This window comes from Desmodus rotundus, chromosome 8 (genome assembly GCF_022682495.2).
Source record: "Desmodus rotundus isolate HL8 chromosome 8, HLdesRot8A.1, whole genome shotgun sequence".
NCBI classification, from domain to species: domain Eukaryota; kingdom Metazoa; phylum Chordata; class Mammalia; order Chiroptera; family Phyllostomidae; genus Desmodus; species Desmodus rotundus.
The window spans coordinates 59,087,394-59,113,282 of NC_071394.1; the positions used below are offsets into that span (position 1 = coordinate 59,087,394).

The 25,889-nt window shown below is 35.4% G+C and overlaps 1 protein-coding gene across 4 annotated transcripts in view; it reads left to right on the plus strand.

The window, feature by feature from the left end:
* The window catches only part of PKIA (cAMP-dependent protein kinase inhibitor alpha), a 97,350-nt gene extending 71,662 nt beyond the window's left edge, over positions 1–25,688 (plus strand). For 3 of the 4 annotated variants that reach the window (XM_053929752.2, XM_045186125.3, XM_053929751.2), the window contains 2 exons: positions 20,954–21,131; positions 23,124–25,688. In XM_053929752.2, the coding sequence (XP_053785727.1) occupies positions 20,981–21,131; positions 23,124–23,203 (231 nt within the window). In that variant the 5' untranslated portion in view covers positions 20,954–20,980 and the 3' untranslated portion in view covers positions 23,204–25,688. Of the gene's footprint in view, positions 1–14,134; positions 14,201–20,953; positions 21,132–23,123 lie in introns of those variants that run through there. The other variant, XM_045186126.3, reaches the window with a different exon arrangement.
* The last annotated feature ends 201 nt before the right edge of the window (positions 25,689–25,889 follow it).

A 25,889-nucleotide genomic window follows, 5' to 3' on the forward strand; every position in this document is an offset into this window, starting at 1 on the left:
GCAACTTCTTAAATCACATTCCATGCCAGGCCATATAACAACTGGCCAATCCAATAGTACATTAAAATAATTCTTGTTTCCAACATTTTCTTAAATCAACATGTAGAAAAATAGAAAACTTATCTTTAACTCCAAGAAGCCTGCACAGTTATTAGTTAAGGAAAGTATGTTGTTGAACAGGCCCAAACTTCATTATAAATAGCAGTCAGACTGAAGAAACCCTTGGATGCTGAATGGACTTTCTATATATAGCTTTGTTTCCTCTAAAGGCTTTTAGAAGGATGCTATCTTCTGTGAAAACGTGGGCTTTATAAAGGGCACAAAAACAGAAAGGTCAGCAACTCATAGACCTTGAAAAGATTTTAAGTATTTTCCTTAATCTGGGAACCCACATTTTGGAGGCATGAAAACTGAAGCCCAAGAGGTAAATATTATCTTCCCAGCATCAAATGGCAAACACGTAATAATGATGGCACTCAAACCTTTGTCTTCTAAATCCTTTGAATGTGGCATATGTAATAAATTGCAATAACAGTTTATTTTCATCATCCACAATACCACATTCCCATGATGCCTCATCCCTCTTTGCTTCTTTATGAGGGATGATAACATTATTTAGAAACTTTACCCATAATTAAAATTTTTAAATTTTGCTTTTTGTATCTCATTTTCAAATGTTATCTCTATGTTTAAAAAGTGTAGAGGCATTTTCTTTCCTTTTTGAAATGTCTCTGCCCTGCATTTATGATCTTTTACTATTGAACTACATAACAATAAGCACAGAAACACATTTTAGTAGGAGCAACAAGTTTGGGGGAATAGTTCACATAAAGGGAGATAGAGGGAAGATAACAGAAATTAGATTTATTTAAAAAACTTAATGGCAAATGAGATCATGTTTGGCTGTACCGAGTACAATATAGTGTTCCTTAATTTAAATTCCAGGTTAACTTTTGTTGTTTGCATTGTAACGAACTAGGGAGTAAACAAAGCAACATGATGTTTGTGTTCTAGCATTTTGTATCAATTTCCTAAAGATTTCTTCAAGATTTTTTTGAGTAAATAAAAAAAGACTTGTCTTTAAATTATTTTCCCTCCTTGCTTGCACTTTAATAACTTGGTAAATGGCATTTAAACTCTACAGTTACGATTCACCCTGTCCCACATTTTGTTAAATCACTGGGAATGGTGTACATGTGAGTGTGCATACACACACACACACTTTGCTATCGACTAGTGTGCTGCCTTTGCAACCAGTAAAATAGAATTCTCAGTCAAAAGTTATTATAATCTAGGCTAAAATAAGATATGACAGTGGGCCCAGACACTGGTAAAAGTCACCTTAGGTGATTTACACATGCAGCATGGTTGGAGGGCTTTCTTCAGATGAGGCACTTAAATAGATGTATAACTAAACATGGCACTAATTTAATATCTGAAAACTGTTTTATTTCATTCTTTTGCAAGTGTTTGTTCTGTGAATTTTTATTCTTTGGTTATACCATAACAATGTCAAGAGGTAGCATGAATGACAAAGTGATATCAAAATGACAGCCTATAAAACAGGAGAACATGAGGTCTTCTAATTAGCATTCAAATAAGTATGTTTGATACAAATAATATAGGAATTAGATAAAGATATTAATAATTCATACTGTTAAATTTAAAATTATTTACATGTTCATACACAAAAAATCATAATCGGTACTACAAGGTAATAAATTCAAGAATTCTTATTTGTTAAATATTTACTTGGTACTCTGCATTATGCATATTCAGAATACTTTTGTGAAATTTGGAGCACAAACTAGAAAAATAGAAACTCTTCACACTCAAGTACTTTTTACTGCAGTTAATGAAAAGTTTCTATTTGGAGATATTTTAATTTCTGAGTTGATTGTAACTTCAGATAAGTTGTTTTCTTTATTTGTTAAAACCAGTGTTCAGCACTTTAAATAGTTTCTTGAATGCACTTAATAATAAAATATAGTCATAATGATAATTTCCAATACTTACAAGAGAGTTGGTAGAAGAGATGATCTATATTGATAGTAAAGTGATTTCGATAATCTACAAAATGTCATGTTTTCCAGATACCTTGTATCCTAGACTGAAATATATTTATTAATCTCTCACTTTACAAAAATTTTAAAATTTTATTAACATAGTGACTTGACCACATCTTTTAATACATATCTTAAGATATTTTGTTCAGTGGATTATCTCATTTTAAACTATTTATTAATATACCCATTATATATTATATAAATATTAATATATATTTCTTTTTAATTCTTATTTTATTGTATTTTTCCATCATCATTTATCTCCCTCTATAATCTCTTCTACCTCCCCCCACATCCCCTCCCCAACAATCACCACACTGTTGTCCACGTTCATGAGTTTTCCTTTTTTGCTCAATCCCTCTACCCCCAAACCTCCACCCCAGAGCTGTGAGACTGCTCTCTGAGTCTGTCTCTGTCTTGCTTCTTAGTTCAGTTTGTTCATTGGATTTCACATGAGTGAAGTTGCATGGTACTTATCTTTCTCTGATTGGCTTATTTCACTTAGCATAATGTTCTCCAGGTCCACCCATGCTATTGCAAAGGGTAAAAGTTTCTTCTTTATGGCCAAGTAGTATTCCATTATGTAAATATACCATAGCTGTTTTATTCACTCATCTACTGCTTAGAAATCCTGGCTATTGTAAATAACACTACTATTTACATAAAGGTGCATATATTATTTCAAATTAGCATTTTGGGTCTGTACAGATAACTTCCTAGAGGTGGAATTGCTGGGTCATCAGGCAGTTCCATTTTTAATTTTTTGAGGTAACTCCATACTGCTTTCCACAGTGGCTGCACCAATTTGCATTCCCACCAATAGTGCTAAAGAGTTCCCCTTTCTCCAAACCCTTGCCAGTATTTTTCATTTGTGGGTTCATTGATGATAGCCATTCTGACATGTGTGAGATATCTTATTGTGGTTTTAATTTGCATTTTTCTGATGATTAGTAACATTGAGCATTTTTTCATATGTCTATTGGCCATCTGTATGTTCTCTGGAGAAGTGTCTATTCAGGTCCTTGACCCATTTTGTAATTGGATTGTTTGTGTTTTTTTGGTGTTGAGTTTTATAAGTTCTTTATAAATTTTGGATATTAGCCCCTTGTCAGATGTATTGGCAAATAAGTTCTTCCGTTCAGTGGGTTGTCTTTTCATTTTGTTGACAGTTTCCTTTGCTGTCCAAAATTTTTTTAGTTCGATATAGTCCCATTTGTTTAATTTTTCTTTTGTTTCCCTTGCCCGAGGAGATACGTCAGAAAAAATATTGTTGTGAGCAATGTCCAAGATTTTACTGCCTATGTTTTCTTCTAGGATTTTGATGGTTTTGAGTCTAACATTTAAGTCTTTAATCCATTTTGAGTTTATTCTTGTATGTGGCATGAGAAGATTGAAGAAAATATGAATAAATGGACACATATACCATATTCATGGATAGGAAGAATCAACATCATTAAACTATCCATATTACCCAAAGCAATCTACAGATTCAATGCAATTCCTATCAAGATACCAATTATATATCAGGTTGTCAAAAAGGTTTGGTTGGCCCTGGCTGCTGTGGCTCAGTGGATTGAGCACTGGCCTGCAAACCAAAGGGTCACTGGTTGAATTCCCAGTCTAAGGCACATGTCTGGGTTGCAGGCCAGGTCCCCAGTAAGGGGCGTGTGACACATTGATATTTTCTCCCTCTCCCCCTCCCTTCCCTTATCTCTAAAAATAAATAAATAAAATCTTTAAAATTTTTTTTAAGGTTTGGTTGGTTTTTTTTTTCCTGTAAGATGACTCTAGTAATGCTTAGTTGTCTCCAACTCTATTCAAAAGAATTTTGTTAGATTTTGACAGCTGTCATATCAGCATAAATTTTTAAAAAATATCAAAATTGGTGAATTTTGTGTAGCTGTTTTAATGTTGAAGATAGAAGAAAATAAGCAACATTTTCATTATGTTATGCTTCATTATTTCAAGAAAGGTAAAAATTCAACTGAAACACACACACACACACACACACACACAAGATCTGTGCAGTGTATGGAGAAGGTCCTGTAACTGATCAAACGTGTCAAAAGTGGTTTGCGATGTTCTGGTCTAGAGATTTCTCACTGAATGAAGCTCCATGGTAGGGTAGACCAGTTGAAGTTGATAGAGATCAAGTTGAGACATTAATTGAGTACAATAAGCACTATACCACATGGGAGATAGCCAACATACTCAAAATATTCCAAATCAAGCATGAAAATCATTTGTGCCAGACTGGTTATGTTAATGGCTTTGAGGTTTGGGTTCCATATAAGTTAAGCAAAACAACACAAAACAAAACAAAAACTTCTTAACCTTATCTCTGCATGTGATTCTCTACTTAAAAGTAAGGAAAACATTCTGTTTTTAAAACAAATTGTGATGTGCAGTGGAAAGTGGCTACTTTGCAATTATGTGGAATGTAAGAAGAGTTCATGGGGCAAGTGAAATGAACCACCACCAACCCCACCAGAGGCCGGTCTTCATCCAAGAAGGTGATGTTGTCTATATCGTGGGATTGGAAGGGAGTCTCCTATTATGAGATCCTTTCAGAAAAGCAAATGATAAACTCCAAAAGGTACTGCTCCCAATTAGATTTACTGAAAGCAGCACTCGATGAAAAGCATCCAGAATTAGTCAACAGAAAACCCATAATCTTCCATCAGGATAACACAAGACTGCATGTTTCTTTGATGACCAAGAAAAAAACTGTTCTAGCTTGACCAAGCAGTTCTCATTCATCTGCCATGTTCACCAGACATTGCACCTTCAGACTTCCATTTATTTCTGTCTTTACAAAATTATTTTAATGTGAAATTTTTAATTCCCTGGAAGACTGCAAAAGGCACCTGGAACCATTCTTCACTCAAAAAGATAAAAATTTGGGGAAGATTGAATTATGAAGTGCCTAAAAGACTGCAGAAGGCAGAAGAATCAAACTGTGAATATGTTATCCAATAAAGTTATTGCTGAAAATAAAAAATGTATCTTCTATTTTTTACTTAAATACCAAATGAATTTTTGGTCAACTCATATTTCAGCAGAACTAGAACAAATATTCCAAAACTTGATATGGAACCACAGAAGACCTTGAATAGCAACCACAATCTTAAGAAAGAAGAACAAAGTTTGAGGAATCACGCTACCTAATATCAGACTATACTATAAGGCCATAGTAATCAACACTCTATGGTCCTGGCATAAAAACAGACATACAGATCAATGAAACAGAATAGAGAGCCCAGAAATAAACCATTCCTGTATAGTCAACTAATATTTGACAGAGGAAGGAAAAACATAATGGGCTACAGGGGGTTGGGAGGGAATATTGGAGGGATTAGGGGGAAGGGTTGTCAAGGGACATGTATAAAAGACACATGGACAAAGCCAAAAGGGGGTAGAATCGAGGGTGGGAGGTGGGGATGGCTGGGGTCAGGGGGAGTGGAGGGAGGAAAATGGATACAACTATACTTGAACAATAAAAAATTTAAAATTTTTTTTAAAGACAGTTTATTCAATAAACAGTGTTGTGAAAATTGGACAGATAACATGCAAAAAATGAAAATAATATAATTCTTAATGGCTAGATTAATACTTTCTTAATTAATTAAATTTGTTTAATTCATATAGCTGTTCTTCAGCATTCCCTTTTCTCTGTAGAGCTTATCCCACTGACTTCAAAAGCTTGAAAAATCTGACAATCCCATTTAAAGTGAATGTATGGAAAATGCTTTAAATAACAGATAGTGATGGTGGAGAAGAAGACTATTAAACTTTGTGCTGAAGATCATCATATTAATAAAGAGATTAATCAACAATTCTAATATTCAGACATATAATAGGGATGAAAATCTTAATTATAATACTGAGTGATGACATTTTCAATAAAAGGAGGTATTAAATATTATATAGGAAACTAGTATGCAAAGCAGATAAATTGTCAATGATTATACATATATTTAAAATATTTTCAAACATAGCCATAGCAACAGTTTTTCTTTCTGGTTGAAAAGAGGCATATTGGAGTGTTTAAGCACTATTTCAATTGGAAGAGATATTTAAACACTATGCAGAAAATACTTAATTGCAGAAGAGCAGGTGTTAGCATGTGTGGGAATGTGTGTGTTTAATTGATGCATTTTCACTCATTCACAAAGGAAAAGAAGACTATATTTCCTTAAATATGGCATTGTGATAGGGGAAAGTGCCATTCTTATATTTTTGCTGCTGTTACTGATTCTCTGGCATTCACCAAAGCACACCATCCTATCACTCATCCAAGTTAGAAATCTAGAAGCCATCTCCGGAGTCTCATTGTAAAGTACCCTATCTTTGTGCTTGCCACTCAGTAAGTCATGAATTTCTGGCTCTCATATACCAGATAGCTCTTTCCAATGTACATCTTTTCTCTCATTCTCCTGCCTGAAGCCTCCTTCTGAAGTCACTTCTGTGCCTCATTTCTAGGCAGTGGCACTTTTGGAAGCTTCCCTCTACCTCTTATCAAATGTACCCAAGTCGAATATTCCATAGAATTTATAGATAACTAAATATATGAGAGCTGAGTGACACAGCAGTTGATGAAATGTACCAATATTACTGATAAAATATTAATTAAGTAGATATTTATTGAAGTTTTACAGATTTCCCCCACATTTTAGAATTATTTTTTCAGGTCTTAAACGATTTTGTGACTCCTTCTCAAACCCATAGTTCCTAGCGTGTGTGCTTTTACTGTCACAAGGCAGCCCTGACAGCGAGGTATCTAAGATGAGGAATACCACCTGGATGAGTAGACCAGATATGTGGAGTTGGGATGTAAAATGTTTGTAGAACAAATGTAGAAATCAAGGAAGAGATGGTGATGTCACTTAATATTATGTGTATCAGTTGGTAGTATTAAAAGCCAGATTCTATAAGGATGTCAACAAAATATCACCTTATAGAGTGATGTCTCAAAAATAGTATGTGAAGTGCTTACATATTTAAGAAGAAATCTCAGTAAGAATCCATCAACAGAAAATACTGTTTAGTATGCTTTAAAACAACTATTGAAAATAGCAACTGGTTTAGTAAGTGGTTAAGTCAGTTTACAGTTTTATGACTTAATGTTCTAAACCTTTGTTATTTCATCTTTAGAACTGACAGTTAATTAGATTATCTACTTGATAGAGTTGTTGAGAAATTTAAGTTATATAATTCACATAAACTCCTTAGTGTCATACCTGGCAAATATGTGATTTTTTTTATTATTGATAATGCACTAGTAAACAAAAACTGTTTTGTAATTATTATGGTCAATGTTACAAATTGGAAGAGACCCTACTGTCCAAAATAAAACTACTGGGCTTGATGTGACGTTTCATTGTAATTTTAAAAATGAAAATATTAATAATGAGTTATTTTGAGAAGAAATGTGACAATGTTCTAAAATACTTTTAGAAGCTAAATATTTATTTGACATAGAAAAATAGTGTTATCCCAGGCTGGTGTAGCTCAGGGGATTGAGCACGGGCCTGTGAACCAAAGGGTAGCTGGTTCAATTCCCAGTCAGGGCACATGCCTGGGTTGCAGGCCAGGCTCCCAGAAGGGGGCATGTGAGAGGCAACCACACATTGATGTTTCTCTCCCTCTCTTTCTCCCTCCATTGCTCTCTCTCTAAAAATAAATAAAATCTTTAAAAAAAGAAAAAGAGTGTTAGTTTAATGAAAAGGTATATAGTTTAACAGTATTTTTCCTCCTTGGATTCATACAGAGCCAGAAAAGGAGAATATAAGACAATGATTTACAAAGTACTGTATTATATAACAAAGGACAGCACCAGCCCCAGGCTCCTAATGCTTTTTTGATTTTGATGTGAATAACCCCAGGTTCCCAGTCTGACATCAGTACTACCACTGACTGTGTAAGACATGGTCCAGTCAATTAACCTCTCTCTGCTTTAGTTTCTTCATCTGTAATGTGCAAGTAATATTACTTGTCACTTGCCAACCCTCAGTACTTCTTCTTCAGCTAATTGACTGTCTCAGCAGGGATGCTGCAATGAGTAGATGATAAATGATTTATAAACCCTTTGAAATATTAAATAAATGATGTAAAAAGCCCTAACAAGAGGACAGAACAAATCATTCTATTAATTTGCTACTTTAATCATATATATTTTATAAAAAAAAAAACCTTAAAAAGAGGTAGCCCTCAATAAAGTGAAAATAGGATACATTAGTAGGAATTCTAGAGTGCTTTGAGTTGCTGTTAATTTTTAAAATCCTCTGTTATAATTAATAATATACAGAAAAATGTGTACTAGTGGAAATGATTACAGTTCATCTCCTTAAATTAAAAGTATTACAAGACAGGAAAATGAACTGAGTAGGAATAAGGGAACATGTTTTCTCAGCCTACTTTTACTATTGAGAATGGAATAACTTTGACAAATGTAGTTAGCCAATAAGGATATTAAGATAATTAAAAACAGATCTATGACATGCTTTTTGTAGATGTAAAAACAACATACAAAATCCTGCACCAAACACTGTGGGGATGTAAGAAGCAAAGAGCCAGGTCTCAAGAAAAACATGATGTAGGGAGAAAGTACCATGAAAATAATTCTTGCACAGTGCCAAATTAAATAAACACTGTAATAAAGTTATTCACTAGGATAAGTTGGAGAAGACTAGGTCTAGGTAAGTGAGTAGTTGGTCCACAATTGCAATAGTCAAGAAAGAGATGACAAAGGTAATATCCAGAAAAAGAATGGAAATAAAGAATACTAAAGTGACATTGAATGAATAGAATTAAAACAATGAGATTACAAAATGGATGTGAATAATTAGTGAGAAGAAGTAACTGAAGACAATCCTAAGATTTCTGTGATAGGCACCTTAAGAAAATAGTGGTAATATGTGAGATGTGTTCAGAAAATATCCAGCCATGCACTATGCAAAAAGAGACATTTATTGAAGAAGATACAAGATACAAGAAACATTGTACATAGTACAATGGTGCTTCAGTCCTCTTCAAAGTAGGCACCTTGGTACTTCACACAGCTCTCTCAATCACCATCAGCTGCCCTGTCATATTTTCCTGAATCTCATAAATGATCTGAAATCCTTTCCCTTTCAAAGGTGATTTTAGTTTTGGAAAAGCCAGAAGTCACAGGGCACCAAATATGGGCTGTAGGGAGCCTGAGTCACTTGGGTGATTTGATGGCCAAAAATCTCTGCACCTGATGCATGCGTAGGTACGTTGTTGTGATGAATCTGCCGATCTCCAGTTGCCCATAACTGCAGCCTTCTGAATCATCCCAGTAGTTTCTGTGGAGGGATGTTCAAGCTTAATGCAAAATTGGATGCAGATTCATTGCTCAACTTGCTCAGTCCTTTTGAATGTGACGGCCACACAGTACACATGCTGACTCAATGATGTCTGTTGCCCCCACTGACTGGTATAGTGAAGTTGTCATTGTTCATGCATGCACATTCCAGTCTACTCTACTTAGCTGCCAGGTTACATTGATGTCATTCTCGTTATGTTAACAATGGTTGGACTTTTTCCCAACAGACCTCATACACTACAATATGAGGAGAATGAATAAATTTGAGGGTGAAGGTAGAATTGAAGGAAGAAGTTCCATTTTGAACTTAATAAATTTGAGTTTTCAAGGACATCAGTGTAGAATATCCAATAAGCAGTAAAAATTCTCAAAATATCAGGCCCCAAGCATATAGATGTGATATGCAGGTGGCACTTAGGATTTTGGGGTGAATGTGATTACCAAACAGAACATGAAGAATAAAAAAGAGAATAACGATTCTTCAAGAGTAAGTGGAGGAAAGAGCAAGAAAAAGTATGAGAAGATGATTATAGGGAAAGCAAAAATACAGTGTCTGTGGCAGCCTAGGGAGAAAAATATTTAAAGAAGAGAAGAATAACAATGTAAAATGCTGTGTACAATTTAATATAGATAATTATTGTAAAAAGTCAATTGAATTTTTTGATGAATCTGTAAGAATCTTTCAAGAGAACAATAATAGTAAATTGATAGATATGTAAGTCAAAGGCAAAGGAATTAAAAGTAAAGCAATCTAGAGGAAGTAGGAACAAGTACTACCCACCCATGTTCCTGTAAGTCTAGGATTAAATGAAAATAAAACATGTGAGTATATTAAAGAGAATACAGAGTTAAAATAAGGAACTACTTTACAATGTGGAAAACCTAAGCCTCTTTATAAGCATTGAAGAAGTAGGGAAAATAAGACTGCGAAAGCATGAGGCAGCATTGGGGACAAATAATGGGAGAGAAGACAGAATCAAGCACCAGTCAGGTGTTAATGTTGGGGGAAAAGACTTGAATAACGAGAGGCACAATTTTTGATATGATAATGAAGGGGAACTGATGAAATTTATTTAGGATGACCTTATTTCTCCATAAAGTCAGTAGGCAGGATTTTCTGTGAAGAGTAAGAAAATAGAATATAAATAAAACTGCAAACAGTGAAGGGATTGAGAAGTACAGAATGGCAGTTACGGAATAGTCATGGGGATGTAAAGTACAGCGTAGGGAATATAGTCAATAACATTGTGATAACTGTGTGGGGGGTCAGGCGGGTACGTGAAACATTGGGGTGGGCCACTCTCTAAAATACTTGACTATCTAACCATTATGCTGTGCATCTGAAACTGATTCAGAATAATATTGAAAGCAAACTGTAGTTGAAAAAAACCTGAAGAAGCACAGAAAAATAAGGAAACTGCTGTTGTTCGCTATGGTGAAAGAGGTGATCTAGAGATGAGCAACTGGATTTATGAGTAGCTTTAAGGTTACTTGTTGCCTACGTAGACAGAGAAAATATTTCCTCAATGTAGACAGCCTGGGCCTCTGGCTTTATAAAATTTATAGGCTTAGATTTCTCATTATAAAGTTTTGATTTGTTAAGCATTATGGAAGTAAAAAACAAGATTTGAATCTTGGCTACAATGTTTCTGAGAAAAAATTAAGTAATGATACATTTGACTAGGTTATGAGTTTATAAAACAATATGTGAAGGTATAAGGGTCACAATTATCAGAAATAAATTGATGAATAAGGATAAAATTGAGAGGAGTAATCATTATCAAATATTGGAACTTTTTTGGTTTGGTTTGCAGGCCAGTACTCAATCCACTGAGCCACACCAGCCAGGGCAGAACTTTTATGAATGAGAACTTTTATTACACAGAGACAGAGAAGAGGTGAATAACTCCCCCTGGCTAAGGAGAGGGGATATCATCTCTAACAATATCAGTAAAATACTTATTGTAAAAACCATTAAAAGACTGTCTACTGGGCCAATTTTATTCTAGCAATGTTTTGTAATAACAAAGTTCATTGCTTTGGGTTTAGAATAGAAAAAAAGTAATTTGACTTGATCTAGTTAATAGATGCTAGTATATCTCAGTAATACAACTCAGTATGTAAGATCCCCTTTTCTTTCTTTCTTTAACATTTTTTATTGTTGTTCAAGTACGTTTTCTGCCTTTTACCCCCACCCCTCCCCACTACCTCAACCCTCCCCACATCCCTCCCCTGTTTCCACCCCCCTTGTTGTTGTCCATGTGTCCTTTATAGTTGTTCCTACAAACCCTTCACCCTTTTCCCCTATAACCCCCTCCCCTCTGGTCACTGTCAGCCTGTTTTCAATTTCAGTGTCTTTAGTTATACCTTCCTTGTTTGTTCGTTTTGTTGATTAGGTTCCTGTTAAAGGTGAGATCATATGGTATTTGTCTAAGATCACCTTTTTAAGTGTGGTTTTGACAGGACACTATCCAAACCCCTATGAAGGGGAATACAGGCCCCTGTGGTACCAAATGATAGTCTAGAGCATTCAAGCCATGATCTGGTGCAGAAAATATAATTATACATGAACAGAGGAGACTTTTGTGGACATTTTCCAATTACCTCCTTTCTATTTATAGGGTTGTGTTTCTTAATTTTTTTCTTTGCTGTCACTTACTCCAACGTGTGACTTGATGATAGACCAATTCAAGAGAATGAGGAATTGCAGTAGCATCAAGGTTTGGGACCCTGTCCTGAGTTCCTGAGACTTAGTTTGAAGCCCTCTGACTTGTGAGATTAAGAAGCTATTTACGGAAATAAGCTACTAGATTGGTTTTAAGATTGAATTGGCCAAGTAATAGCCTTATACAGTATAAGAGAAAAAGATGGATAATGTTTAGCATGGAAATGGATCAGCTGATACTTCCAGGATATTCTAGGAATTAATTATTTGCTTCAATTCTTTATAAAAAAATTTCCTTCTCTAACTTATAGTGTTTACCAGATAGCTTCCTTTTACATGAATAGCTCTCAAAGTTTAGTCCCTGGATTCCTACATGTCCTCTGAAACCTTTCAGTCGTTCCCTGAGACACTGTCAATAGGCCCAAAAGTTCAAAATAATTTTTATAACAGTCCTAATGCTATCTGCCTTTTTTACTTATCTGATACCTGCACCACTGGTACAAAAGCATGGTGGGGAAATGCTGGCATCTCAGCACTGGTCAAGTCAGTTGGACCAAACTCTATTAGTAACCCTGGTATTTATTTAGTTAATATTTTTTAAATGCACGACTTACGTAGAATCTTTATGAAGAAATAAAAAATATTATTTTGTCAAATCTCGACTTTAAGCACAGTCTTTTTAATATTCTGTGTGATGAAATGGGAAGTCACAGGCACTCCTGACATGTACCAAAGGGCATGGTTGTCCCAAGTAAAGCCCTGTAAAGGCTTGGACTGAGCCGGAACTAGCAACTTTTTCATGCATCACAATTGTTACTTAAAAGAACAACTGACTGGCAAACTGGTTTCTCAAAATTGGGTATTTGGCAGAGGTTTTCTTAAAAATGAACAATGTGAGCGTGTCACTCAAGGGATGCAAAGTCCAACTGTATCTGTTGCCAATGATAAAACCTGAGCTTTCAAACAAAAATTACAACTTTGGAGAACTTATTTTCTGTTCCTGTGAATCTGTCAGCTTCCCAATTCTTAAAGACTTTTCTGATAAGGGAGGTAGCTATACTAACAAATATACTATTGTATAATGAAATATGATAGAGTCTATAAATTTTATATAACCTAGTAAACCAATATTTACCAAATGACCAATACCTGATATTAAAAAAAAAAGATCTGCATAGGCAAAATCGCCATTTAAAGTGCTAGGTATACAGTAGCTTTTATAAAGAATCTGGAAAGCATGTTAACATGGTTTAGGTTCCACATTGCAAAATTTTTTTAATCTCACAATTATCTCAAAAGGGTATTAAGATTCTCTTCACTTTTCCAACTCAAAAATCTGTGTGAGGCAAGCTATTCTTCATACACTTGAACTAAAACAGCATATTGAGACAAATTGATTGTAGTTGCAGATATGAGAAACCAAATGTCTTCTATTAAGCCAGACATTTTCAAATTTAAGCCAGATAATTTCAAAATGTAAAACAATGCCTTTTTGGTAATTTTTTATTGATTTGGAGAATATGTTATATCATTAAAAACATTAATGGAAACATTTAATGCTTATTATCTATATTTTTAAGTAATTAATAAATACTTATGTTTTCTGTTTTAATTTCTTATGATAAACATTGGCAGATATAACCACATAAACAAAAGCTCACTGGAGTTTTCAATAATTTTTGAGAACATAATGAAAATCTGAGGCTAAAACACTTCAGAAACACTAATGTAGACCAAGTCCTAAGCACAAAGTAATTTACTCAAGGGATTTTAACCCTTCCTATGATTTAATAAGGTAACAGTTGAGAAGTTATATAATTGCTTTTGTAATAATGGGACAGGAAGAACTTTACTTCTCTTCTAAACTTAAATCATGCCATTCATATTAGAAAGAAAGAAGTTTTCAGTGCACGCTGATGGCATTCTCTCCATTCTTTCTTCCAAGTCTGTGAGTCTCATTTCATATGTCCCCATTTACAGGAGTAAAATTAGCATGTTATCCAGTCACCATTTGGCTCATGACTCAATGTCACTATAAAAATCATTTTAGCAGCTTCACAGGCCCAACTTCTTCTAGGATACATCTATGTGGAACGCTTCAATTTGTTTAATATAGGAGACGTAAGTACATACCTTTCCTAGCCTCCTGCAATCTATCTAAATCTGTAAATTCTGCTAGAGTAAAACATTTTGGTTTATTTTCTCTAATAATTTGTGTATATGATATTTAAAAAGGTAAAAGGCATAAACAAGGAAGAGACCAGCATGAATCATGAATCTCAGTTTAGAAAGCCATTATACAAAGGAAGAATCTTTAGAATACCGATATACTGCTTCTTTTGTTAAAGAGTGAGAAAGGAGGGCCTTTTAAAGAAGGAGTAAAAAAGGAACAAGCTTATTTCTTGTTGTGGATTTAAATTTTAGACATCAATATTTAGAGATTTATGTTTTAAAATATAATCAGCTTTTAAATAATACAGTACTTAAATAACAAATTTTTTTTTCCTTCTCTAATCAGACTTTGAATATTAGTACAATTGGCTCTTTTGTAAAACCAGTATATTAAAAAAACAGCATGTTGTCTTGTTTATACCCAATACTACCATTTGATCATGTCTAGAAAAGTTCTCACTATAGTAACATAAATAGGGAAACTCTAGTGAAGAAGTAAAGCCCACTTTTGGTAAATGTTCCAGGTTTTATTCCAATATGTTTATTTTTATAAATCCAGACTATGTGCTAATTACTACTCTGTTAAACCTCTACCAGCTTCTGACACTTATAATTTTTTGGACTTTTAGCATTTTTTTTGATGAATATCTGTCTGAAAACATCATTGGGAAACAGTTTCCCCAGAATTTCTAAGTAAATCTCCAAGTGACTATACAGTGGTATATCTGGTGTAATTAAAGAGCTGTGCCTACATGTTTAGCTGAAAGAGAAAAATAACATAGCTGCCATGCATATAAAAATAACTATTTTCAAGCACATGATCAGAATTCACTAAAAGAACTATAATCATGGAGAGAAAGAAATATATAGAGTTCATAGCATCTATATATTTTGTTTAAAAGAGTAATTTTATTCTTCCTTCATTCTTATACTCCTATATGTGTTATTTGTCAGTTATTATTCTTTTTACTGAAAAACAAGTCTATTGCCTGGAGAAAGAAAATATAATAAAAAATAAAATGCTACTTGTACAATAACTATTATTATTATAGTAATCATAATAGCTACCATAATTAAATACCCAGCATTTAGTTTCTATGTTACCTTAAATGTTTAAATATGGGTGCACATCAGTCTAGCAAATATATTTCATAAATGCTAAAGGGAGGGGGATGTTTTAGCTCTTCTCACAGTCATCATTATTATCTTTCACTCTATCCAACTGAGTGATTGAAGTTAAAGCAGCAAATGTGGTTCTTTACAGAACCACAATAATAGAACCAGGATAATTGATTTACAGCAATACTCCTGGTAAGATCTTTTTCTGTCTTTCACAAGAAATAAATATGAATGACATCAAATAAAAACCAACATGACCTAGGTAAATGATTAGACATGGATATCAAGTTAGAGATATGAGTAAAACTATGCTCCAAGATAATGTATTCATAAGGCCAGTTTTCTTTGTGTGTTTTGTTGTCTTGTTTTGTTTCATTGAATTTGAAATGCTTGTGCAAAACCAAGTGGAAATAGTATTCAATAGCAGTTTCCCTCCTGAGTGAGAAGCTTGGGAGGACAGTCTAAATAGGAGAGGCACACTTCAGCAGTACCCATAGTGAGGAATTAAAGCCTTGGGATTAGATGAGTTATTCAGTCAGGAAATAAAGAAGGACAAAGACTGGTCCTTAATTCCTACGAAATATGCTATTATTTTAACAAGTACCTCTAGGAAAGAGAAATCTGTGAAGAATACAAAGGTCAAATAGGATGGAACCATGATAGTAAGATATCACGGAAGCTAAGAAAGTGACAGCTGGTTTTTTATCAGCACCTCCCCACCATGTGCCAAACATTGTGTTAGCCTCTACATAATCCAAATAAATTCTCATAGCCACCTTGACTACTAAGTATATCTATCACTATTCATAGATGAAGAACTGAGTACAGAGAAATCAGACATAGCATAACAAGTTAATAGAAAGTCTGATTCCTGTAACAGTAAACATGCCTCTATAAGTGGCTTTTTTATGCGAGGGGAGTGTTTCAAGGAGAATGTAGCTGGCAGCGTCATGCATTGTAGAGAGCTCACACAGGACGGGCCTCACAGGAAACTTTAGCGTTAAGTTGTTACTTCATATTAACACAGATCACTGCAGTGATCTACAAGAAAGTAGTGTCCATAAAATATACTATATAAAAGTCAATGAAATATAAAAATTATAAAGGTTTATTGAGAGAAAGTGAAAAGAAAAATAACTGAAACCTTCTGAGATGTTTAATGAAGGAAAAAGATTAGTCAATGCACAGATGAGTAAAGGTTGAAGAAAGGGTATTTGTTTAATAGTTCAATATTATTTTTAGTAAAAGAAGACTTGAACATGCTTATACATTTAAGGGAGAGATTTTGAGGAGAAAGAACACTCAAATCACTGAGAAAAAATAAGGGATGAATTAAGGTCCTCCAGGAGGTGTTAGAAAATAGAATCAGCAGCATGCCTCCAAAAGAAAGAGCTTAGTTCATCTACAAAACAAAAAATACTGATTTATAGACAAATGTGTTGGAAAGAGAAGGAGATTTAAGAGAACTTGCAACAGATGTCCTATATCCTTTCAGAAAAGGAATATCTAAGTCATCTCTTGAGGCAGGTAATGTCTGGTTGTGTGGACAGAAAAGAGTTTGGAATCCTCACAGAGAAAAGCAAAAGGAAGAATCAACTGGAGGTGAAAAAGGAATTTCCCAGCAACTCAGAGTGTATACTAATAATAGTGTCAAAAATTTCTAGTTGAGCCAGTTGGCACAATTTTATGACTTTTTCTGGTAACACTAGCCTCCCAGTAATGAGATCAGAGAAATTGCACTGTGCTGTTTTCCCAGGTGAGGCTTAGTAAGGTCGAGGTCACAGTAGATCAGAGGGACTTCCTGATGTTAATTAGAAGCTACATGAAATGGTGGGTGATTCTGACTGGATCTAGGAGAAAATAAAATTAAAAGGGTTAAAAGAATCGAAGATGTAACCAGATTCATTAAGAGTAAGAGGAAAAGTGGAATCTAATCAACAAAACAAACAAGCAATATAGCCAGTGATATTGAAATAAAGAACAAATTGACAGTAACCAGAGGGAAAGTGGGAGGGAGTAACAGGGGAGAAGGAGGAAGGTCATCAAGGAACATGTATAAAGGACACATGGACAAAGCCAAAGGGGGGAAGGATTGAGGGTTGGGAGGTGGGGGTGCCTGGAATGGGAGAGACTGGTGTGGGGAAAGTAAAGACAACTATACTTGAACAACAATAAAGAGAGAGAGAAGGAGAGAGAGAGAGAAAGGAAGAAAGGAAGGATGCCTTGGTAGGATATAAGTGGGACATGACTGACATATTTTTAAATAATAAAGTATAATTTTGCAAAGAAAGAAAAAGAGTAAGAGGAATTGCTGGATCAAAGGGAAGTTCCATTTTTAGTTTTCTGAGGAAATTCCATACTGTTTTCCACAGTGGCCTCACCAGTCTGCATTCCCACCAACAGTGCTCTGGGGTTCCCTTTTCTCCTCATCCTCTCCAACATTTGCTTGTGTATTTGTTTATGTTGGCCACTCTAACCGGTGTGAGATGGTATCTCATTGTGGTTTTGATTTCCATCTCTCTGATGGCTAGTAATACTGAGCATCTTTTCATATGTCTCTGGGCCCTCTGTATGTCTTCCTTGGAGAAGTGTCTGTTCAAGTCCTTTGCCCATTTTTTAATTGGGTTGTTTGTCTTCCTGGAGTGGAGTCATGTGAGTTCTTTATATATTTTGGAGATCAGGCCCTTGTCGGAGGTATCATTGGCAAATATGTTTTCCCATACTGTTGGCTCTCTTTGTAATTTAGTGCTGTTTTCTTTAGCCATGCAGAAGCTTTTTATTTTGATGAGGTCCCATTTGTTTATTCTTTCCTTTATGTCCCTTGCTTTAGGGGACATGTCTGTGAGGATGTTGCTGCGTGGAATGTCTGAGATCTTCCTGCCAATGTTTTCCTCTAGGACTTTTATGGTGTTACGGCTTATACTTAAGTCTTTTATCCACCTTGAATTTATTTTTATGTGTGGTGTAATTTGGTGATAGAGTTTCATTTCTTTGCACATAGCTGTCCAGATCTCCCCACACCATTTGTTGAAGAGGCTATTTGTTCTCCATGTTATGCTCCTGCCTCCTTTGTCAAATATTAATTGACCGTAAAGACTTGGGTTTATTTCTGGGCTCTCTGTTCTGTTCCATTGGTCTATGTGCCTGTTCTTATGCCAGTACCAGGCTATTTTGATTACAATGGCCTTGTAATACAGTTTGATGTCAGGTATTGTGATCCCACCTGCTTTGTTCTTCTTTCTCAAAATTGCTGCAGCTATTTGGGGTCGTTTATGGTTCCATATGAATTTCTGAAATGTTTGTCCTATATCTGTGCAATTACACTGCTGGGATTATACCCTAAGAGCCCTGAAACACCAATACAAAAGAACCTGTGCACCCCAATGTTCATAGCAGCACAATTTTCAATAGCCAAGTACTGGAAGCAACCTAAGTGCCCATCAGCAAATGAGTGAATCAAAAACTATGGTGCATTTACACAATGGAATTCTACACAGCAGAGAGAAAGAAGGAGCTTATACCCTTTGCAACAGCATGGATGGAAATTGAGAGCATTATGCTAAGTGAAATAAGCCAGGCGGTGAGGTACAAATACCATATGATCTCACCTTTAACTGGAACATAATCAACAAAAGAAAAAAGGAAACAAAATATAACCAGAGACATTGAAATTAAGAACAATGTAACAATAGCCAGAGGGGAGTGGGGAGGGAATAGTGAGGAGAGGGGTTTAAAGGAGCTACTATAAAGGACACATGGACCAAATCAAGGGGGAAGGTGGAGGTGGGGGAGGGAAGTGGGTTTGGCTGGGGTGAGGTGGAGGGATGGGGAGAAAATGCAGACAACTGTAATTGAATAACAATAAAATTTACAAAAAAGAAAAAGAGTAAGAGGAAAAGAGAAAATAGGTGCTTATGGTCACAGAAGGGAATTTCCAAGTTCAAGATTTCAGATATGATATAGTTTTGAATGATCATTTCTTTCACACTTTCATGTGAAGTACCATTAATGATAATGTCACTCAGCTGCCCCATTTTACTTATAAAACAGTGGAAGACCAGGAGGTCAAGTGGTTTTTCCAAAAGTCATTCCATGACCCAGTGGCAGAACCAGGACTAAACCCAGGATCTTCTAAAGAGCACTTTGATATTTTAAATAAAATGATAAGAACCATTAAATCATATTCTCATAACAATGAATGGTAGATATAATCAAGGGAAAAGAAATTGATGTTATCCATAACACAGTCACAGTAAAGCATGTAGTATACAAATATTTCCTATTTCAAAGCTTGTATTATACTATAATTCTTCCCTGTTTCCTCTGTCAGCTTTAAGGAAGAGAGAATATAACAAGTTTTCTGCAGGTTGAATTAGAACCTCCCTCAATATGCACTGAGAGAAGAACTCAGCCTAAAAGAATGTGCTGCCAGCCTCAATTGCACTGTCAATGGCATTAAGTTATTTCAGAGTGCAGGGTGCACATTTAGGATGATGTATGGGTTCTACTATTTTAGCTTCCTCCATACTTATGTTTTGAAAAGATTCCTTTCTCTTGAGTAATGGTATGAGCTTTTAATCTTAAACTATAGTAAAATGTAATAGGAACATTTAGGAAAAGGAGGGAAATTGTATTATTTTAAAAGTCCTGTTTAAACAAATTAACCCAACAGAAAGTCATTATTTCATCTTAGTAACCATCCTTCTTTTGACCTTTAGTGAAGAATAAAAATTTAAAGATAGAAAAATAAATTAAAGCTTTACATTTGATGTTCTTTTGTTAATACATGTCACATATTTTTCCTTGAAAATATTTTTTCTTCATTATGTCTTTAATTAAGGATAGGTATCATCAAGTTTGTTCAGAAAAATTCACCCTTTGTAAAGATTCAGTCAAGAAAGATTTTTATTCCTCTCAAGCAATGGCTTACCAAGGGGTCTCCGTCGGAACTGTCCTGAATTGGGAGCAGTATTTGATCCCTGACATGGCTCAGAATTGCTGGGTGCATGGTGATGATAAAAAGCAAAGTGGACTTTGGTCAGTTTCATAATTGTTCTTAGAATTTCTGCAGACAAGGCACTTGCTTACTTCTTACCTCTAGGATGGACCACTTCCACCCTCCTCCACACCTCGGTATGCAACTGACTTCAAGTTCTCCTCTCTAGAGTAGAGGACTGACTGAAATGGTGTTAAAGAAGGCGAATTTTATACTCTAAACCAGGTGGCCACAGACTATGGCATGTGGGCCAAATCTGGCCCTATGCTCATTTTTGTAAACACAGTTCTTTATTATAGTTGTTTAAAATATTATCTTTGACTACTTTTGCACCACAACCACAGTGTTGCGTAGTTGAGGCAGAGACTATGTGTCCCCCAAAACCTAAAATATTTACTATCAGCCTCATTACAAAAATATTCCCTGACTCTTGATCAAGAATCAAAGCATTGCTTGCTTTGTCAACGTGTAAGCAAGACAATTATTTCATATTCATATTATAGGGCCATGATTTAATGTGTCTTGGTTAAATGTTTACCATTGACCAACATTATACTTACCTGTTAATTTTTCTCTGTTTTTTTCAGTCCCTGCTATGCGGATATTTGTTAGCAATGACTGATGTGGAAACTACATATGCAGATTTTATTGCTTCGGGAAGAACGGGTAGAAGAAATGCAATACATGACATCCTGGTTTCCTCTGCAAGTGGCAACAGCAATGAATTAGCCTTGAAATTAGCAGGTCTCGATATCAACAAGACAGGTGAGCTGTCTGACACACATCTCCCTATGAATAAGGAATGATTTGCAGCATTTCATTAAGTAGGATTAAGACATGACAAACCACCTTCAAAAGTAGCCTATAGAGTTATAAACAGTGAAAGGCAGGATAAAAGTTAGTGACTTCTCTTTACAGGGTTTCTCCTCAAAAGCTGTTCAATAATGACAACTATAATGACAAAACATCACTAGCTGAGAATTGTGAGGGACTTCCTTTGAAATTCTTTAGTGTTTCACCTTCTTTGTAGTTTATACTTGACAATATTGCTGTCCCATGTTTACCTTGGCTTAACAGCCACCTATTTAGCCATAGCTCTGTATGTAGCATTATGCTAAACTCTGAGAAGTATCCCCACAAAGTCTCTAGAAAAATCACCTAGGAAGCCCCAAGCACCATGGGAGTCAAATTCCTCATCTTGTATTTATACAGCAGTTTCATCTTTAAAAATTCTATTCTATTGCATCTGATCTAATCTGAATTTATTCCTTTGGTTACTGAGAGCTTTTCTATTTATCAAGTTTTTGTTGCCTGCTCATCTACACTTCTTATTTTCAAGACATCTACACATCTTGGGAGTCTAGTCATTGTTCTAATAATGAAAGTAGTGTATGAAAATGATATGTAATGCCTGATCCTTTTGGGTCCCCTTTAGAACAGATATTTTTAATGTAGAATTACTTTCAATTTCCTTAAAGTATGGTATATGGTGAGATGTTTTATGTGTATTTGTTAAGCATAAAGAACGAATCATTTGCAGGGTTTTCCAAGCTTTTGGTGTCTCTGGGCCACACTGGAAGAAAGAGTTTTCTTGGGCCACACATTAAATACATTGTGACACGTAATCACAAAGCAAATCTCATAGTGTTTTAAAAATTTACGATTTTGTTTGGGGCTGCATTCACAGTCATTCTGAGCTACATGTGGCCCACGGCCACAGGTTGGACACCTCTGAATGGACCAGCCCACATACCTCTAAGCATTTGAATTATGATAACGAACTCTTAGCAAGCATTGTTATAATTTACAGAATTGCAACATCACCAAAATATTTTGGCCACTAAGTCATATTGGTTGCTTAGTAATGAACTAACACATGCAAAAATATGAATCATTGAATCAAGGATTGCCTACAGCTTGCACTCAGGTGAAGTGACTGAATGTAGAGAGAAAGCATTGTTTCACCTCAGTGTTTGCCAAGTCACTCGCTGAAATTGCTACAGAGGGTGCAGTTATGAGGGTGGTTTTATTGGAGTTGTGTACAGGTTCTCAAAGGGCAGGGCAGAGGTCATTATTACTGTGTGACAAGGGAGTGACCAACTGGCATAATGTCCTTTCACCTTCCACTGTTGCTTTTCATTTAAACTAATTAAACCTCTGAGAAATCAGCTGGGTTATCATCAAGTGCTATAAATAATGTAAAATGCATTTTTTTAATTCTTAAGGTAAGAAAGTCAGGAATTGAAGGTGACACTTATTCTCCACTTCTAATTTCAGCCCAAAGGCACTTGTGATTTCTGCAACCTGTAAACCTACTATAAGGGACACGTGGACAGAATCGGGGGTGGGGGGGTGGGGGAGGGAGGTGGGTTCGGCTGGGGTGGGGTGGAGGGATGGGGAGAAAAGGCAGACAACTGTAATTGAATAACAATAAAATTTTTAAAAAAATGAGTTTCAGGACTTGGCATGAGATTTCCTAGTTATTTATCAAAAGCATAGATGATCACTAACCACTGTGAAAATTCAGTTATTTTGTTTTTGAACCACACTATCCCAAGTTCATAGAACCAGAATTAGCTAGCCAACTTAAACTATTTTCTTGATGGGTAATTAATTATGAAGAAAACACACTTTCTCATTAGAATTTCAGACTTGGGGAATATTTTGTCAATTTCCAATGTGATATACTAAAAGTGGGTAAATATAAGCAATGTTTTTTTATTTAGCTCTTGTTCTCTTTTCCACTGTCTCTTACAGAAGGTGAGGAAGATGCACAACGAACTTCGACAGAACAGAGTGGGGAAGCTGAGGGGGAAGCAGCCAAATCTGAAAGCTAATACCCCACTTTTATCTTCCTCTACCTGACCATGTCTCAGCTCTCCAGGCCTGGTTGGAATGCATTTGTGTACATGAGTGACAAGGGGAGAAAGATCATGGTTGTTCCACACAGCAGGAACCGGCTCGCTGTCATGTTAAACATGAGGGGAGAGGCTCTGGCTGCAGACAGACTCTTCTCTGCCCCTGTCATTAGTGATGGCTGATGTCATGTGGCTTGTGTCTGGACATCATTATGTATGGATCCTTTCACTTGACCACATGATGAAATGCTTGTAGACAGTAGCATCGAACTAGATGATGATTCTCCCTGTAGCATCTGGCCCCTCCCAATGTCAGAGGATTTAATTGTGTGTAATTGCAAAGGGTTGGTCGAACCCCAGAGTTTAAGTATCTCTGGCCCAAATATTCACCCAGTAAGCATACCATCCAGAAAGCACTGTTTTTAGCATTTCGTGTCCATATGTTCCTGCTGTGTTACTTACACTCTTTTGTATTGTACAATAGAGATGCTCGGCACTGCCCCCTTCTTTGATTGCTCATGAAAAACAAAAATAATGTACATTACTGTGAATTTTTATACTACTCATTTTTTAAAGGGCTGTTTTTTTTTTCTTTTCCATAGTGTGGTGGTGTACACAGGATAGAACATACTTTTTTTTTAACAATCTTTCCCTTTGATCCACTGCTGATGGATCAATGAAGTCTAATAGATCCATCAAGACTCCCTTGCTTTTTATGCAGGCATTTGGAAATATCCATTAATGTGAATATTACCTGAATTCAGTTTGTTTGGTTCTGCACAGACCAGAATTTCACCTGCAAATTTTGTTTTATTCCCAAGTGGAACATTTTTCCCAACTGATATTTTTATCTTTAATTATGAGGATTTAAGGAATTGGAAAGGTGGGAAAGAGAAGCCAAGATAATCATAACTAGTAGAAATGTTTTGTTCTTCTTATGGAATCAAATTTCTCACAGTGCTGTATTTTTCTCACAATGTTTAAATTTGGAAGACAGCACAGGGAAATGAAAATAATGGAGAAAATGATCTCCTTGCAATCATGTGGACACCAATCACAAAGCTAACACCCTCGTGTTGTGTTTTTCTTGTCTTTTTTCAGCCCTATCAGATCCAAATATTATTATGCACTTTTTAATGTTTGTAAACTTTTACTAATAATTAGTGTGATTTGCATTCTAATATAATAATCATCATAATTAGAAGCTAACACAATCCTCATTAATACTGTTGATGGCTTCAGCTGTGTTTTGATATCATGGTTCTTATTTGGAAAGTTTCTGTGAGCTGTGTAATTCCTCTGGTCAGTATTATGAACTCATTTATCAGTGGTAATAAATAAGGACACAGTACTATGCCATTGGCTCATGAATTACTGGACAACAGGAAGAACTTTACAATAAAGAGCCCACTTAACTGTCCTCAAGGTCTTAGTATAGTCCCATGTGAAATAGGCTAATCAGCATTTCAACAGGTAGCTGTATAAGGACATACCAAGAATGCATCCCTCCTTTGTACTTGCAAATGGGATGAAAGATAAGTCTGCCCTCACCCTTTCCCTTTACAGTACTTTTCAAATGAGAAGGATAGAGGGGCATACGTATCATTTGGTCCTCAATCATAGATTCCTAGAAAAAAAATGTTATAGCATGAGTCTCTCCAAAAATAGAAGAAAAATTAAGTGTTAGAGTACTACCTTCTATCTAAACTGTTGGAGTCCAACATGTCCAATTAAACTCAAACAAATCTACCTATTAATAGACTTATAAGTGGGAAAAGCGGTTCCTGAGGCTATTGTAGAGAATCTCTGGTAGTCCATTTAAAACATCCAACCCATAAAATGACTTTTTCAATATTGTCATAGCTTTGTTGTGAATCTAGGTTAAGTTCTCTTCACCCTTAAATTTGTGGAATTCCACTCTGATTTTGTGTGGTTTTATAAAGTTTAGGACTAGTACTGAGTACATGTAGAGGATGATGTTCCTATGTGATATACTATGATTAATGCATGTGGTGTCATGCTTGTCTTTGAATATATAATAGTGCTGAACTGCAAAGTTGTATGGAGCTTTAGAATTATTTTGACCTCTTACTGCTACTTTGTCTGCTGTATTCAAACCCAGAGGCATTCCCAAGCTGAAAGATAAAAATCTACTTTCCAAAACAGCTACTTTACAAATATTACCCAGCAAAAGTTCACAGTATCTTCCAAATTTTATTGTAATATCTTTTACTTGCAAGTCAATAGTATACAAGGAATTGAATTTTTAAGGAGAGAGGGAAAGTAGGAGTCTAGGGCACTGGTTGATACTACATATTGAGTGCCCATTAACTAACCAACATGCTAATCACTTCCCAGCACATATGTTCCCATTTAATCCTCAAATAATTCATTTAAAAAGTGAACTATTAGTGTTATCCCACTTCACAGATTGGGAAATTAAGGCTGACTGAGGTATAGCTTTTCCAAGTTTAAAAAGCTAATAAATGACGAAATTAAGATTTGAACCTATCTTTCCAAGGAGGTTTCTACTGCACAGGACATAAAGCTAAAGCCAGCAAGAGAACATGTCGCTCTGGAAGGGGATAATATGGGTTCAGCCTCCATATTTTACAGAAGGAAATTGAGTCCAAGGAATGGGAATTGTTTTTCTCATGTGTATAAA